The 16,606-nt window shown below is 43.2% G+C and overlaps 1 protein-coding gene across 1 annotated transcript in view; it reads right to left on the reverse strand.

The window, feature by feature from the left end:
• Positions 1 to 2,610: 2,610 nt before the first annotated feature.
• HYDIN (HYDIN axonemal central pair apparatus protein) overlaps positions 2,611 to 16,606 on the reverse strand; it is a 347,593-nt gene continuing 333,597 nt past the window's right edge. Inside the window, exons 78-84 of the mRNA XM_054579213.1 lie at positions 15,407 to 15,626; positions 13,579 to 13,791; positions 12,806 to 12,969; positions 11,807 to 11,957; positions 5,196 to 5,426; positions 4,594 to 4,818; positions 2,611 to 3,093 (exon numbers count right to left, since the gene is read on the reverse strand). Of these exons, the coding sequence (XP_054435188.1) occupies positions 2,611 to 3,093; positions 4,594 to 4,818; positions 5,196 to 5,426; positions 11,807 to 11,957; positions 12,806 to 12,969; positions 13,579 to 13,791; positions 15,407 to 15,626 (1,687 nt within the window). The remainder of the gene's footprint in view (positions 3,094 to 4,593; positions 4,819 to 5,195; positions 5,427 to 11,806; positions 11,958 to 12,805; positions 12,970 to 13,578; positions 13,792 to 15,406; positions 15,627 to 16,606) is intronic.

The raw sequence follows: 16,606 nt of genomic DNA on the forward strand, positions 1-16,606 counted from the left end.
CCGTTGTGTATTCATTTCCACTGGACCCTTATCTAATATATCTCATCTGTTTCTTTTGCTGCTTTGACTTTTTCTTAAAGGTGAACCAAATTTCCCCAGGGTCATAATGTGATACAGTTCTTAATAATTGAAACAGTAAGGAAATTTTTTTTTTTTTTAGAAGGAACTCTTTTCTTCTGAGATCACATTCTGGACTAGGTTGCTAAGAAACCAGTTTCTTACTCAAGACCAAAACAATGCTTTGTCCTACCTTCAGTTTAGAAGTTCCTGGAAAGAAGTAGCTTCTTTTCTCTATTTTGGAAAATGCCAACTAAATGAGGTTATTTATGCATAATTGCACGGGCGGCGGTTCTAAGAATAAAGCCCAGTGTCCACCATTGCCTTCTGTATGTGCTCACTTCCCTGACTCTGGGGCCAGCCCTGCCCAGGCCTGCCATGCTCAGACGCTTCTAGACTAGTGGTTCACTGATACTCCTGGTTGCACAGCGGCCATCATTTTATAGTTGTAACTCATTTGCATCTGTGTGATGCCTGGTTGTTATTATGGAACTTACAGATATTGTAGCAAGAGGATGCTGGTGACACTGTAAGAAGTTATACCCAAGTCTTGAACTGTGCAAAGCGGTTTCTCCAACAGCAATGTAACTTTGCTGGAGTTTCAGAACAAACATACTGAGAGTATAAGAGGTTTGGGAAATCCCACACTTGGGATTTCTTGAGATCTGGCAGGTCCTCATGATGTCATGATATCGTCACCTCTGACCTGAGGCATGTCTGCCCCAAAGAAGTGGTTAGACTTCAGATGTCACACTCACCAGCGCCTCCATTCACATCATATTCTGTGCACAGTGCTCCGTGGTATTATGGCACCTGGTGGTCCTGATGTTCCTCAACACCGCCCTCCTACCCAGTGAGGTGTCCCTTAGCCTGCTTTGCTGATAATATATTCTCTCAAAGGTAGCTTCGGCTAGTTTCTGTCAGAATGCTAGTTTTTGCCAAGCCTCTTCCCCAGTCCTCTGTTGGGCTACCTTGCCACTCCAAATCTGCCAATATGAAACAATTTTGTCATTGTCTTTTTGAGGCTAAGGAAGCATGAGCACAAGCCCAAGGGAAGAGATGTATTTACCCATCTCAAATCATTGAGGCAGGGCCTGAGTTGGGCTCTTGGTCTCAGGGAGAAGGAACTGCTTCCTTGCTGTGGGCCTTCAAGGCTTTGGGCTCTAAACTCAATGGCTTGGGGAGAGCTGGGGCAGAGCCAAGGTAGGGGAATTACCTCTGGCCATCTGAAGGTACTACTTTGCCTACAGTGACACTGGGAAATGGCCAGTTTCTGTAGCAGCCAGTACCTGGGGCTGTGAGAAGTGGGGAGGAGGTGGAAGCAGATGAACCCTCAGGCCTGCGGGTGGGGGTGGGGTCGTGTGCGCGCGCGTGCGCATAACAGCCAGCGCAGAAGCAAATCCACTGCAAGGCCCGTCTTTCTTTTCAGTTGTGCAGGCGTTTGAGAGTTTATCAATTGATGCAAAAAGAAAAACCAATTTTCAGTCATCTTTATTTCAACACTGCAGGCCCCACGGGAAGAGGCAGGTGGCCCCACTCCTCCTTGGAGGTGGAGCTTCTATAGGGTTTTCCCTTGGAGGAAAGGCACTTAGAAGACACCTTTTACATGCACACAAATGGCTGCCGCTTAAACATATCAAGTTGGGATGTGGTCCTTCCCTGGAAGTAAATGGATGCCTGACTCAGCTGCAGCACTAATGGCTGTTTTGATCCACAGCACTGCTTCTTATCTCAGCTGCACAGGTTAACAAAAAATGATGCCCCATCTCCCTCAACCCCCAGATCAATTAAACCAGAATTTGGGGAGGGGGTTCTGGACCAGAGTGAGGTGATTCTGATGTGCTGATGGGCCGAGAATCACTGCTCTCCAGGCTGACTGCTGTGCACAGGGCTGGGGCTGGGAGTGGGGAGCTGGGTCTCAACTTGCGTTTTTCCAGGGCCCAGCCTTCAGCGAGAACATTATGTGGGGAGCAGGCATGGGATTCAGAGACGGAGGGAGTACCCCAGCCCCTGGCCCTGCAGTGAGTGCCCTAACCTTATCTGTGAGTCCCTTTGAAAATAGTGACTTCTTTGGCTTTTATGTGAAAGCAGAGTAAAATACCCCATCAAAATAGAGTCACATCCACGGGCTCTTTAAGCCATCATGGATTTTTAAAAAGAAGCTGCATGCCCCAGCATCATGTACTGCTAAGTGCTGTACAATCAAAGGTCATGAGTGTGGTACCTGTGTCATCTTATTAAAAATGGGGATTATTTACATAGTGCTAGAGCTTTGGGGCTATGTTAAGAAACCAAATTCAGAGACTTGCCCTTACAAAATAAAATATATCTCTGTTTTGTATACTTACCACATTTAATATGGAATGTGAGTATATCATCCATGTATCTGGAATACATTTACTATGGAAACAAGTGCCCCTATAATTGAATGAGGAGGGGTAAACAGTACCTTTAGAATTCTGATTATTTTCTCTATTCACCAGGCTACAACAATACACAGATATTAAAGCTGAGGAGATGGCTTTTTCTTTGTGCTGCTGACTCTGGTTCCCACTAAGGGGTGATCCCCTTCAGATAATAAACCCATTTAATTCTTGTTTCTCTGCCTTCGCCGGGAGGGCACGCCACAATCAGCTTGCTGGTGATGGGTGTTTTGCTGCCAGATGGGTTTCCGTCAAAGTAGACTGTGATGTTGTTGATCTTCTTGGGCCGCACGGTGTCTACAGCACGAACAAAGAAGGCTGGGTTCTCCACGATGAAGGAGAAGGTGACCGTTTGGTAGAAAACGTTCTTGAAGGGGATGACTATGTTGTATCCGGCTCGGATCAGGAAGGGGCCTTGTGGCTTGGGGGGCAGAGCCATTCCGAAGAGGGGGATGATGTACTCCCCGCCTGCAATTGATGACAGGCTCAGGATGCCCTTGGTTTCACCCAGGTGGCTGGGCTCAAAATAGACTTCCACACTGACTTCCGTGCCTCCCTGAGCCCCCGGGGCTGCGCTAATGACCTTTTCCGTGTGGAAGTCGAGGCAGTCGGTCTGAAAGGGGAATAAATACACTTGGCTCACATGGGATCCTGAAGGTCATACCAGAAGCTCAGGTCCATCCGCAGCCCCTCCACTCTCAGCTGGGCAGGTTATAAAAAAGCTGTGTCCTTATAACTCTCTTGAAGATAGGTACTACTAATTATTATCCCTATTTTACTACAAAGACACTGAGGTCGAGAGTTAGTGAATCACTTGCCCGAAGACACGGGACTGGGCTATGCTGGCATGGCAGTCGCTGGTGCTGCTCGCCCATACCCAGCTCTGCTTCCCCTCATGCACATATGGGACTGAACATTCTAGATCCTCATGGATGGGTGAGACTCGTTCTGGACAGTTCATTGCGAGAAGTGAAAGGTGTCTCTTCTGCACTAGAGCATTCAGTTGCCAGTGCGAGTCCCTGAGGAGTCTTTTCACCCCTCTAGTACTAGGACCGGAGACATGTGAGATGGTGGTTGCCCTTTAGCCTGGACCCCTGAGTGATTGTGATGAGTGGAGTCCCCTGCTGACCCTCACTAGATAGACAGCGCAAGTGAGACACAAACCTTTGTGCTTTTAAGCTGCCGAGATAGCGAGGCTCTTCGTTGCTGCAGTTTAACCTAGCTCCTCCTGCCTGATAGGACTGGTCAAGAGCCCATGATGTTAACTGGGGACGCGGCCACGCAGTGTACAGGCTGCATCTCCTAGCTCCCCTTATTGCTGGTTGTGGTCTTGTGCAGTTTTGTTCAATGGAACAAGGGTGGAAATGCTATGTGCAGCCAGCCTTCCCCCTCGCAGCTGGCTAGGATGTGGGTGCCACGGCAAGCTGTCTCGGGCCATGTGGACCAGGGCACCTCTCCACAGAGGGAGCAGCATCAGGAAGGAGCCTGGGGCCTGATGTCATTGGGCTACCATTCCAGCCCATGCTGCTTATGCCCCCAGTTATTTGAGAAAGGAATAAACTTCTATTTTGTGGTCATTTTGGGGGTTTGTTTCAGGAGTTAAATCTATATTCCAACTTATATAATAGGTAACATATATGGAGTATTTACTATGGGTCAGGCTTTACAAAAATGGTTTTAAGTACATATTTTAAAATCCTCATGGCAATCCTGTGAGGTGAGGGTATTATCACCTTTTATAGATAAGCTTAGGGAGCTTTAGTGAATTATTCATACAAAGAGTAAATGGTGAAGCCAGGATTCACATCCAGGGCTGTTGGCTTCCACAGCCTATACACATGACCATTAAGCTCTACTGTCTCCCTTTACTGATTACTGAGCATGCAGTGGGCAGCAAAACCCCACACCCCCGCCCAGCTTGTTAAGACAGGAAGTCTTTAAGGAAGAACCCAGGCCTTGTACTATTTACTTCTAGCTGGGAGTTTCCAGGCTAGATAAAGCCCCCAACTTTCCTGAGTTTCCCATTTCTGGACCCTCTATGTCCTCCTCCCATTATTTTTGAGGTCAGCCTTCTGGGAAGGGAAGGGCAAGAGGATGGGGTGGGGCCACTCACCCTGCAGTAGTACTCTGTCTTCTGCCGGGTGTAATTGATGATCTTGGCAAAGGTGCTCTGGCCGCTGCCAAGAACAGCCTGGAAGCGGATGGGCTTTTCAGGCAGTGCTGGCAGAGCCTTCAAGTTGAGCTCATATTGGTAGTAACCCAAATCACTGTTGTGCAGAACTAGTCTCCCGAAGGTTTCCCCAGCTCGCAGGGGCTGGAATTCAAAGGTGAAAGTGCCCTGCAAGGGAAGACAGAGGTCCCCTGTGGTGCTGAAAGTCCCACTTATCCCCTGCCACCCACCCAGTGACCTCAGAGCAGGTTGGTGGCAGAAGCGGTGTTTCACAAGCAAATGCTCCCACTGATCTTGAGCCTGGGAATCCCTGTGCAAACCAGCCCGCTTTTCCTCCCCTGTGCCCTTCCTAACTTCCCCTATTCAGGTATTTCTAGATCTGGAACCTCTTTGAATCTAAAAATAGGTGCTGGGTCCTCTCTGGAAGCACGCTATAGACCACCACCAGGGCTGGCCCCACCTCAGGGATGGGAAACGTGGCCCCAGGGGCCCCATGGGCAGAGCCTCTGCAGCAGCTCTCGGGGACCCAGCAGCCGGGGCCATACCTCGGAGTTAGCAGGCACCACAAACTGGGAGGGCAGGTTGATGTCAGGCACCCTGCATTCCACTGCAAAGGTCACTGAGTAGGGCAGCGGGTTCTCCACCTTGATGGAGGATGATGTGCTCTGCCGCACGGGGCTCACCATCTCGATGGTTTTGATGATGCCTGAAGGGATGACCCTGAAACTCACCATGTAGTGTAGGAACTCGTTGGTCACCTCGTTTCGGAAGATCACCTGAGTTCACAGGAGAGCGGGAGGAAGCAGGGCAGAGTAGAGGCGTTAGCTGGGGGTCCTGCTCTCTGTGAGCCATGGCGGGGCGAATGAATCCCTGCCAGCTGTCTCTCTCTTTAGATAGTCTGCTCTGGCTCTTCCCAGCTGAGAGTATATCACATAGCCTGGGGTTGCTTTAGAAGAGACCAGAACGGCCCTGTCTAGTGCTGCAGGTGAAGGGCTCCCTAGTGGGCAGCTGACGGGCCCTGGAGAACAAACAAGACCTTAACAGGTTCACGTTGTAGTGGGTTTCACTCCTACGCCCATTGTTGCTGGAATAGTTTGGTGGTGATGATGACAATGATGATAGCATCTAACACTGAATGATTACTGTGTGCCAGGCACTAGAAGTACTTAAGTGTTTAAATTAACACGATTTGTAAGCGACATTGTTCCCCTCACCGTTTTTTGTTTGTTTGTTTGTTTTTTTTTTTTAAGGATGAGGAAAATGAGGCTTAGCAACATTAGGTATCTTGACTTAGTGCTGAGAAGTGTCACAGCCAGGATTTGAACCCTGGTTGCTCTGATTTCAGAGCTCACACTTGTAATTGCAGTATATTGTTCCTTTACCCCTGCAACTGACTTGTTACTGACAAACTGCTTGCCTTTTAAGTTCTTTTCCCAGATGACTGATGAGCATTTTCTCAGGTGCTTATAGGTCTTTCACATATCTGTTTGTGAAGTAGAGGCTATTCAAGTGTTTTGCCCATATTAATATGTTGGTAATTTAGCTTATTATTAGGTGCTAACAATTCTTAACGTATCTGGTTTTTACTTTTAACCTCTATCTTTAGATTTAGAGTCCTTCTGACATCCTCTGTCTTTTCATTGGAGTGTTTAGTCTTTTGCATTTAAAGTGACTATTTACATGCTTGGGTTGAAGTCTGCCTTCATGCTATTTCTTTTACATTGGTCTCATTTTATCTTTTCTCTGTTGCTACTTTCCTGCATTGTGTTGGATCATTGTGTAATCTTTTGGAATGTATTTCCTTTAATGGCTTCTTAACTACACAACAGATTTTTAGTGGTTACTGTAGAGCTGACAACATGAAGTTTTAACTTGTCAACATTTAGGGTCACTATTTTATTACTTCCCACTTTACAACTGACCCTTTATGTTTCTTACCTCACACTTCCCACCTAGTAAATAGCCTTACTAAAGTATACTTTCATTCACCAATCCATCCCTCTTTTATACGTTTGTTGTCATATCTTTTACTTCTATGGATATAAGAACATCCACTTTATAATGTCATATTTTCTTTTAACTGTCAGTTGTCTTTTAAACAAAGTTATGAGAAGAAAAAATATTTTAATATTTATCTACTTATTTATCATTTTTAGTGCTCTTCTTTCCTTCTAGCAGACCCAAGTTTCCATCTGGTATCATTTCCCTTTAGACTGAACAATACCTATTTGCATTCTAATGATGCTAATGAATTCAGTAATGCAAGTCTGCCGGCAATCAATTTTCTCATGTTCTTTTATCTGAAAATGTCTTTTTCACCCTCAGTATTAAAGGATATTTTCAGTGAATAAAAGATTTTAAATTGATAGTTTTTCTCTCTCTCTGTACTTTGCAGATGGATTCCATTATTTTTGAAGAGAAGTCAGTAGTTATTTTTATTGTTGTCCCCTGTATGTAATGGATCTTTTAAATTTGGTTATTTCAAGCATTTCTTTTTATCTGTGGTTTTCAGTAGCTTTGCTATGATGTGCGCAAGATATGGTTTTCTTCATATTTTTCCTGCTTGGGGTTTGCCAAGTTTCTTGGATCTGTAAATCATTTAAAAAAAAATCAAATCAAGGAAATTTCAGCCATTATTTTTTCAAATGATTTTCCACCCCATGCTCACTTTCTTCTCTCCTGGCTCATATTCCTCATGTACTAGACCCATTTTATATTTTCTCACAGGTTCCTGAGGCTCTAGTTGTTTTTCCTCATTTTTTCTCTTTGTCCTTCAGAATGGACACCTTCAATTGATTTGTTTCAAGTTCAGTGAATCTTCTCAGGTCTCTAATCAGCTGTTCAGCGCATTCAATGTATTTTTCATTTCAGTTTGTTGTACTTCTCAGTTCTAAAATATCCATTTGGTCCTTTTTATAGTTTATATTTCTCTGCTGGGATGTCTTATCTGCCCATTCATTAAGACCATATTTTATTTAATTATTTAAAATATTTTCTTTTAGCTCTTGAACATGTTTATAATAGCTTCTTTGAAGTCTTTGCCTGCTAAATCCAGTATCTAGCCCATTTCTGAGTCAGTTTCCATTGAATGCTTTCTTCTGGGCTGTGGGCCACATTTTCCTCCTCCACCAGTTTAGTAATTTTTGTTTGTGCACTGGACACTGTTGATGATCATTATAGAGATTATGGATTCTGTCATCTTCCTTATAATAGTGTTGATTTTGTTCTGGGAGGCAGTTCAATCACTAACACCTTAAACTTGTGTAGATTTGGTTTTATACTTTGTTAGAGCAGATATGTGGAAAACCCTAGGTGTTCCTAAAGACCTTCCAACTTGGTGGGATTCAATCCCCAAATTTTGTCTTCCTTGCTGATCTTGCAGGTGCTTACTTTTAGGCTTTTTTTTTTTTTTTTTTTTAGGATAAGACCTTCTGTCTTATCCTAAAGGCATGGCCCTTCTTCTGGCCTTTCTACTATTTCAGCTGGATTTCCAGGGTTATTGAGGTGGTGTTGATACAACCTCTCCACTGGGCCAGACCTCTAGTGTTCCTTAGCACCAATTAACGTAGTGTTCCTTTATTCCTTTATTATCCTTGTAGCAGCTGCTCTCTAGTAAATCTCATGTAGTCTCTTCCTGCGCACGTGCAGTCCCACCTTCAGCCAAGGACTTTGAGAAGAAATCAGATATAGGCTTTTGTTTTCCCACCCCCTCCATATCCTGCTCTCTCCTCCCTGATTCCTTACCTTGTTGAGACCAGCTATTTTAGCTGCACCAAACTCTGATTACTGCCTCCTCAGTTCACTGGGGCTGCTGCACTTTGCTTAGACTCTAGCTCACTGCACTGAGGTTAGGAAATTGTCCTTGGGCAGGGAGCCAGGACAATCATGGGGACTCATCTCATAAATTTCCTTCTCTTTGATGAATTGCAGTATTGTACTGCCTGTTTTCCAATGACTGAGAAGATTTGCCTCACACATTTTGTCCAATTTTATGGGCTTTTTTTTTTTTTATAGTGGGAGGACTAGTTATTCCATCATAACCAAAAAGTACTTTTGCTTTAAAAAATTTTTTTGTTGTTATTATTGATTTTAATCTGTATTATTGTAAAGATCTGTAAAGATCAAATCTGTATTGTTTTTGATCTGGGTTCATTGTTATTTTTACTCAAAAGTCTTTATGCTTCCATTTTAATACATAATAGGGTCCAGCAGAAGTTATGCCATTGAGTGGGGTTGGTAGGGTATGTGAATATCTTGCACAAGATGGACAGCAATTTGAACATTTCACCTAAAATGTCATATGGTGTGCTTGAGTGTGATATTGCTATGTTACAGAAATATATGCTTATGATTTTGCAGTAAAAGATTTGGTATAGATTACCAGATCATAAACAAGGGGTGTTGTTTGTGCTGGACCCTATATTTATATCTTTCTGTTCACACCTACAGTTTATGATTTTCTCCTTACTCTTCTCCATAAATGAGAAAATCTCTCTTATTTCCCCATTTGCTTCCAACATGTTTTTGACTGCCTTATTTTATTCCTACCCTTGCTATTTCCTATCCTGAGGTCATATGAAGTATTTCAGGTTGTTTTTCAACACTTATTTGAAATTACTTACCAATTTAGTTTAGATTCTTTGTTCAATGTATCCTTATATTTTCCTCTTGGGTTCACTTACTTATTTTTAAATTTGTTTTAATTTTGAGGGGATTATGTATATAGGTGGGTTACTTTGAGTCCTTGCATGTTTAAAAATGTCATTGTTTTGCCCTCATAATGGGTTAGAGTTCTAGATTAAAAATTATTTTAAGTAGTTTGAATAGCTTCCTCCATTGCTTCTTGCATTGTGTTGCCACAAGAAATCAGATGTTACTGTGATTACTATTTCCTTTTATTTTTTCTAGAATAATTCAGGACTTCCTCTTTTATCCAAGTCCTCTGAAATTTTGTTCTCATGTATTTAGATGTGAATCTTTTATTTAACCTGTTTGGCAACTTGGTGCGTCCTTTCAATTAGGAAGCTCTCTCTCTTTCTCCAATAGCCCTGGAAATTTTTATCCAATTATTTTGTAGGATATTTTCTTCCTTCTATTATCTTATTTTTCTGTTTCAAGAGTTCCCCTTAGATGGCTATTAGAACTTCTTGATTTATATTTTATGTTTTGTATTTCCTATCATTTAAAAAAAACTAGCTTTATTGACATTCACATTCCATACAATTCACCCATTTGAAGTGTACAATTTAGTAACTTCTAGTATATTCACAAAGCCCTATGTCATTTGTAATTACACAGTTATAGCCCAATTATTTGATTCAGAACATTTTCATTTCCCCAGAAAGAAGCACTGTATCCATTAACAATCATTCCTCACTTCCTCCTAACCTACCCCCTCTAGACCTAGGCACCACTAATCTACTTTCTGTTTCTATCAACTTGCCTATTCTGGACATTTCATGTAAATGAAATCATATAATATGTGGTCATTTGTGACTGTCTTTGTTCACTTAGCATGTGTGTTTTCAAGGTTCATCTATGTGTTCCATGAATCAGTACTTCATTTCCACTTCTTTTTATTGCCAGGTAATCTTCTACTGTATTTATCCATTCATCAGTTGATGGACACTTTCGTTTTTTCCATTTTTGGCTCTTATGCCTAATGCTGCTATGAACATTCATGTAAAAGGTTTTGTGTGGACATATGTTCTCATTTATCTTGGGTATATCCTTAGGAGTGAAATTACTGAATCATATGGTAACTCTATGTTTAAGCATTTGAAGAACTGACAGATTGTTTTCCAAAGTGGCTGTGATATTTACTCATAGCAATGGATCCAACTACTCCACACCCTCACCAACATTTGCTATTATTTCCTTTCATCTTGCCAGTTCTTTGTGCTCATGTGCTAGAGTCTGGTAATGTTACTCAGCTCTTCTTACTGGGTATTAATCACTTCCTCAGAGTCCATTATACTATTCAGCTGTCCTCTATGGTGTTCTAATTCCAAATATCCTATTTTTCATTTCCAAGGTCTCCAGTGGATTCTCTTCCATAACAGCCTGTTCTTATTTCATGGATATGAGTATCTTCCCCTATTCCCTTGAGTATATTGATAATATTTACTAAAAGTCTTCTTCTGTTTGATTTAATAACATTTACCTCAGGAGTTTTTATTTGTTGAGCTGGTGTTTCTGTTGTATGGTGGCCTTTCCCTCTTCATGGGTTTTGGGAATCCTTGATTTTAGCCTGTTTGTGGATATGATCTGAATGGAGCAGCCTCAGTGATTGCAGGAGAGGAGATGACACGCTGCTGGGTGGGTTTTGCCAATATCTCTTCTTGAGGGGGAGATGTGTTCCTGGATTCTACTTTTCCACTTTAAAATCTTTCCCTAGGTAATTCCATTCACTACACAGCTGTAAATGCCATTGATACATGGGTAATTCCCTTATCTTATCTTTATCTCTGACCTCTCTTGTGAGCTACTGATCCATATGTGCTGCTTTTCTTCAAAGCACTTACCTCATTTCATAAAAATGCATTCATCAGGCAATTATGTGATTAATGTCCATGGCCCTTCACTGGACTGTGTGTTCCATGAGAACAGGGACTGTGCCTATTTTTGATGATTGCTGTGTTACCAGCATTGGTATATGGCCGTATATATACTCAATGGGTATTTATTGAACTAATGAATGAATTAGGAAAACCAGCTCATATGTGAGAGACCCTGTGGTGTCTTGGAGTAGATGGCTCTGAGTTGAATCCTGGCTCTGACATTACTAGCCATGTGTGTTGTGTGTTCCGGGCAATGCTGGACACTCTATAAGCACTCAGAAAATGAGTGCTTATTATTAGTATTATTGGCCTGGTATTTGCTGGTCTGGTGTTATCTACTGCATAAAGATTTTCATGATTCTGCTGCCTTGAAAACTTGGCATGCTACTCATGATGGCCGGCCGGCCTTGCAATCTAGTGTCATCTTAAAGAGGCTGGGAATCCTGGATGCCTTTGCCAGGTCACTCTAAATGGCCAGCCCACCAAGATAAGGACAGGCTGGCTATGGAGGACATTTTCACTCCCTAGCACCAGGATTGTCAGCTGCAGGGTCAGACCTCCCGGGTTTCAGGGCAGTGCCTTTGACATGTGGATACCTTTGCACTGTATAGTCCCTCCTTATGGGAAAAGAAATTCAGCTTGTAGTCTTTCTTGGATCCAGACAGTACATCAATGTAGTCAAGGCCCTTTAGGGTGACACTTAGGTCTAGCTTCTCCGGTTTCAGCATTTCCACAATGACCCGGAATCTGGGGAAGCAGGGAGCACAAGAAGAGAAGGTAGAGAAAATGAGAACTTTGCCCAAAGAAAAAAAGGAGAGGTGCTCTCTCCACTCCTGAATTTAGGTAAAACACACAGGTCCAGGATTCTAGTCTTCACTTTGTCACTAACAATAACAGTAACTACCATTTACTCACCACCTATTATATGCCAGCTACTAAGTCAGTGCTCTGCATGTGTTTCAGGCATTTAATCCCTTGCAATGTCTGTAGGAGGCACATATTACCATCTCCATTTCAACAGTGAGGAAATGAGCCCAAGAGAAGTAAATAACATACTCAGGTAAGATAACTGGTTATTGGCAGAATTGGGATTCAAACTTAGGTCTGGACCTTTACCAACAACGCTAAGCAGGTAGACTCTTCTCCCAACCCTTGGCTCCTTCACTGTAAAAGAAGGGGCTATGCTGGTTGGCCTCAAGCTCCTCTGGTCTTTGCATTCTGCTCTATTCCTGCTGCAAGTCTGAGATCCTAGGGATGTCCTTCTCTGGCCAGTGCCTTAGGTATTAAGACTGAGCACACAATAATAACAATCATGATTATTGTTATGATAATAGCAACAACAGTGTTAATAGTAATAAATGACATTTATTAAGCACTTATTTTGTGCCAGGCACTGTTGTAGGAGATTTACAAGTAATCAGCACTGAACAGAAGAATCTCTCTGGAGGCTCAGAGTTCAGGCAATGCCTGGCCACATCAGGAAACTTCGTCTCTGACCCTTTGGGCCAATGTCCTCTAGAGACTCTGACCAAGGGAAGACAGTGGAAGTCCTCTCTCTGTCTTTGCCACCCCAACCCCTTGCCCCACTCCCTCACCTCTGGGGCTTGTTCAGCCAGTTGGTGATTGGCAGGAGCTCAGTGTAGGGTGTCTTACATGGTACTTCACGGTAGATATTGGCCACGGGTTTGGGGAGCTCAGTAGTCCCATGCAGTGCATACAGCCAGCCAGTCCCATCTGGCAAGGGGAAGAATAGGGTGCCCTGAGGAGAGGAGGAAAGGCAGTCAGAATGATACAGAGGGGCCTTTTAGGTACCTCTCAGGCATGGCATTCACAGGATTAATGGAGGCTCTGCAAAATGGGCATACCACTTTTGGAAAGCAGCTTATTTCAAGAGTCATAAAGATATTCACATGTACTTGAACAAGGAATCACAGACAAGGGAACTTACTGATGAAAAATGTCTCCAGGGGAAAAAGTTACCTACATACACATGCATATGTATTAGAACCATTTTTAATATGAAAATTTGGAGATAAACATTCGACAACTGGGGAATGTTAAATAAATTATGGAACTCCCATTTCATGAAATATTAGGCAACCATTAAAAATGATGATCATGAAGACTACCTAATTGAATAGAAAAATGCTCATGATATAATGTAATATGAAAATAAACAGAATGAAAAATTGGGTATATTAGGATGGCAACCAAGGCTGTATCTGAATAGGATTGGGAGTGAAGATACTAGAAGATAGGGTCGACTTTTGTTCTAACATTCTCTGAGCTGCCAAACTCTTGTCTCTTAACCTCTCCACACAACTCCCCATCCAGTCATACCAGGAAACTGATGGGATGCTCATCCTACCTGATGCTTGCGGTTCTCCAGGTTCATGGTACGGGGCCTGTAGGTAATCTCATAGGGCTTGTTTTGCTGATGCGGCTCCAGGGTGATGAACTCAGGCCCCTCCCAGTGCTCACCCTCAAAGATGGGGTGCAGATTCCAGGTCTGGTTGGTGCGATTTGAAAGCAAGATGGTCTGTGTGTGCTTGGAGCGTACCTGGCAGGTGAAATTTACCACCTGGAAGAAAACAGGCACCTTATACAGGTAGTGGAATTTACAAATCTTGAGCTTAAAGCAAGGTTCAGGCTGAAGATACATATTTGGGAATAGTCAGTTTAGCAATTTTTTTTTTAAGGCTAAGAAACTGGATGAGATTATCAAGAAGTAAGTGTATTTAGAAAAAAGAAGCAATTTAAGGACTAATTCCTGACTGGCACACTCCAATGTTAAGAAGAATGAGAAGAGGAGATGAAAAGGAGCAGCTAATCAGATAGGAGGAGAACCATGAGGGGGTGGTCTCCTGGAAGCCATATGAAGGAACTGTTTGAAGGAGGAGGTACTTGTTCAATGTGCCAAATGCTACCAGCAGGTCAAGTAAGATGAGGGGTGAGAACTGGCTATTGAATGTAGCAACAAGGACCAATGTGGTATTGGTATAAAGAGAGTCAAATAGATCGATGGACAAGAATAGAGTCCAGCAATAGACCCACACATATATGATTGATTAATTTTTCACCAAAGTGCAAAGCAATTCAGTGAAGAAAGGATAATCTTTTAAACAAATGGTGCTGGAATCATTAGCTATCTATATACGAAGAAGAATTTTGATCCATGTCTTGCACTGCATAAAAAAATGAACTTTAAACAGATTGAAGATCTAAATGTAAAACCTGTGTCCTGAATATATAAAGAGCCCCAAAAACTCAATAATAAGAAAACCAAAAACCCAATTAAAAATAGAAGATTTAAACAGCAATTTCAACCAAGAATATAGATGGATGGCAAATAAGTACCTGAAAAGGTTCTCAACATCATTAGTTGGTAGGGAAATGCAAATCAAAAACCACAATGAAATACCACTACATACCTATTAGAATGGCTAATGTTAAAAAAATAAAATAAAAAAGACCATATCACGGTTGGTAAGGATGTGATGCAAATAAAAATGACAGACGTTACTAGAGGAAATGCAAAATGACAACCACTTTGTAAAAAGTTTGATGGGTTCTTAAGAAGGTAAACATATACCTACCCTATGACCTGGCCAATCCAATCCTAAGTATTTACCCAAGAAAATGAAAGCATAAGTTTTCACCAAGATTTGTGCACACATGTTTACAGCATACTGTATGATCCCATTTACATACCATTCTTGAAATAACACAATTATAGAGATGGGGACCAGGTGTCATTTTACCATAACCATGTTGCCTGAACACAGCTGGCCATGCACTGTTGGGTTTCTAGGAGCAGAGCTAGCAGAGGGTTAACCTAAGGCTATTGTTTTTTAAAACCATAGTAAAAGTGTTTATCCTTTACTCACAGCCTATAACAGAATTTGATCTAGCCAGAGACGCCAATGCAAGCTGCCTTGAGAATGTGATGCTGGAGTTGAGAGCAGAAGAATGAATAGGAATTAAATACAGGAAGAGGAGAAAATGAATGTTCCAGCAGAGGGAACAGCATGTGCGAAGGCCCTGTGGGGAGAGGCAGCAGGGCTGAATCTTTGATGTGCACACCGAGGACTGTTTGAACAGAGCCATCTGTTTCTGGAAGGCCTGGCTGAGTTCACTTGTGCAGCTTGCTAGGCCCTCTCTGGCCACTGGCCCATCCGTGGGCAGCGCTCACTGACCTCTTTTACTGCAGGTGGTCCCACGCAGACTCCAGACAGAGTTAGGCTCAGAGGATGGCCTCCCTGGATGAAGCAGAGCAAATTTTTGTAGAAACTCTCCTTGCCCACCTCTGTGGGATGGTAGGTCACTTCAAAAGAAACCTCCATACCAGTAGTGATATAGCCTTCTTCTGGTCTGATGGAGAAATTAGGCTCAAATGTTCTGACATCCCATTTAAACCTTTTCCAAGACAAAAGGAGACAAGATAATTTACCAGTATGCTGGGTTGTCCTCAATGCTGCTGAGAACAAGATACTGGAGGTTCACCCCCTGGTGGATGCCATGGGACTTGGGAGGAGAAAGACTGCTTGGAAAGGCAGAGACAGGTGGGGACAAGGGTCAAGTCACTCCTGGGTAAGATAACTCAGCTCTCTTTCTAAGCTGAGCTGAGGCAGGTGGGGACAAAGGCTATGGTCACTCTTGTGTACATTGACTTGGCTCCCTCTCAGAGCTGAGCAGGTGGGAAGTGGCTGCCTCTTATTGCCCGCAGTGACAGCAGGGGACATACACATGAACATGCTTACACATGTGCACTCAAGGTCGTATAGCTAGGAAGTGGCTGAGTTTGGACTGAAACCCTCCTCAGACTGTGGCCTTAGCCACTCCCTGCACTGCGTCTCAGGTCATATCCAGGAGGGTGGAGATGAACTCTTTATGTCAGAGTTGCACCTGCTTTTTGTGGCATTGGGATCCAATGACACTCTGTGATCATCCCTCTGTGGTCTGACATTTGGTCCAGGCAGGAGACAGAGGGTGGACGATGCAGACCAGTGTGCGTCCATTGCCAGCGCTGCCACACTGCACCCTAAGAGCACCGTTCACACTGAGTCTGTGTGAAGGGTGCCCCCTGCAGGTGTGTGGTGCACGGCCTACAGCTCTGGTGGCAATGACCGAGTAGTGACTGGGGTGGGCACCTGCTAGCAAGAGGGAAGAGCCTGGGAAGGAGAGCTCCTGTAGGTGCACCTGGGTTCCAGTCCCATCTTTCTCACTTCCTGGCTGTGTAACCCCAGGCAAGTTGCCTGACCTCTTTGAGCCTCAAGTTCATCTGTGAAAAGGGGGACAAAACAGTACCTGCCTTAAAGGGCTCTGGGGTAATCAAGGTAATCAAATGGGATCTTCTATGTAAGAATGCTCAGCCTTGCGCCTGTGCCTGGTAAGTT

Source organism: Pteronotus mesoamericanus, unplaced genomic scaffold (genome assembly GCF_021234165.1).
Source record: "Pteronotus mesoamericanus isolate MK-2021 breed Mesoamerican mustached bat unplaced genomic scaffold, CSHL_Meso_final contig_52, whole genome shotgun sequence".
Lineage (NCBI taxonomy): Eukaryota > Metazoa > Chordata > Mammalia > Chiroptera > Mormoopidae > Pteronotus > Pteronotus mesoamericanus.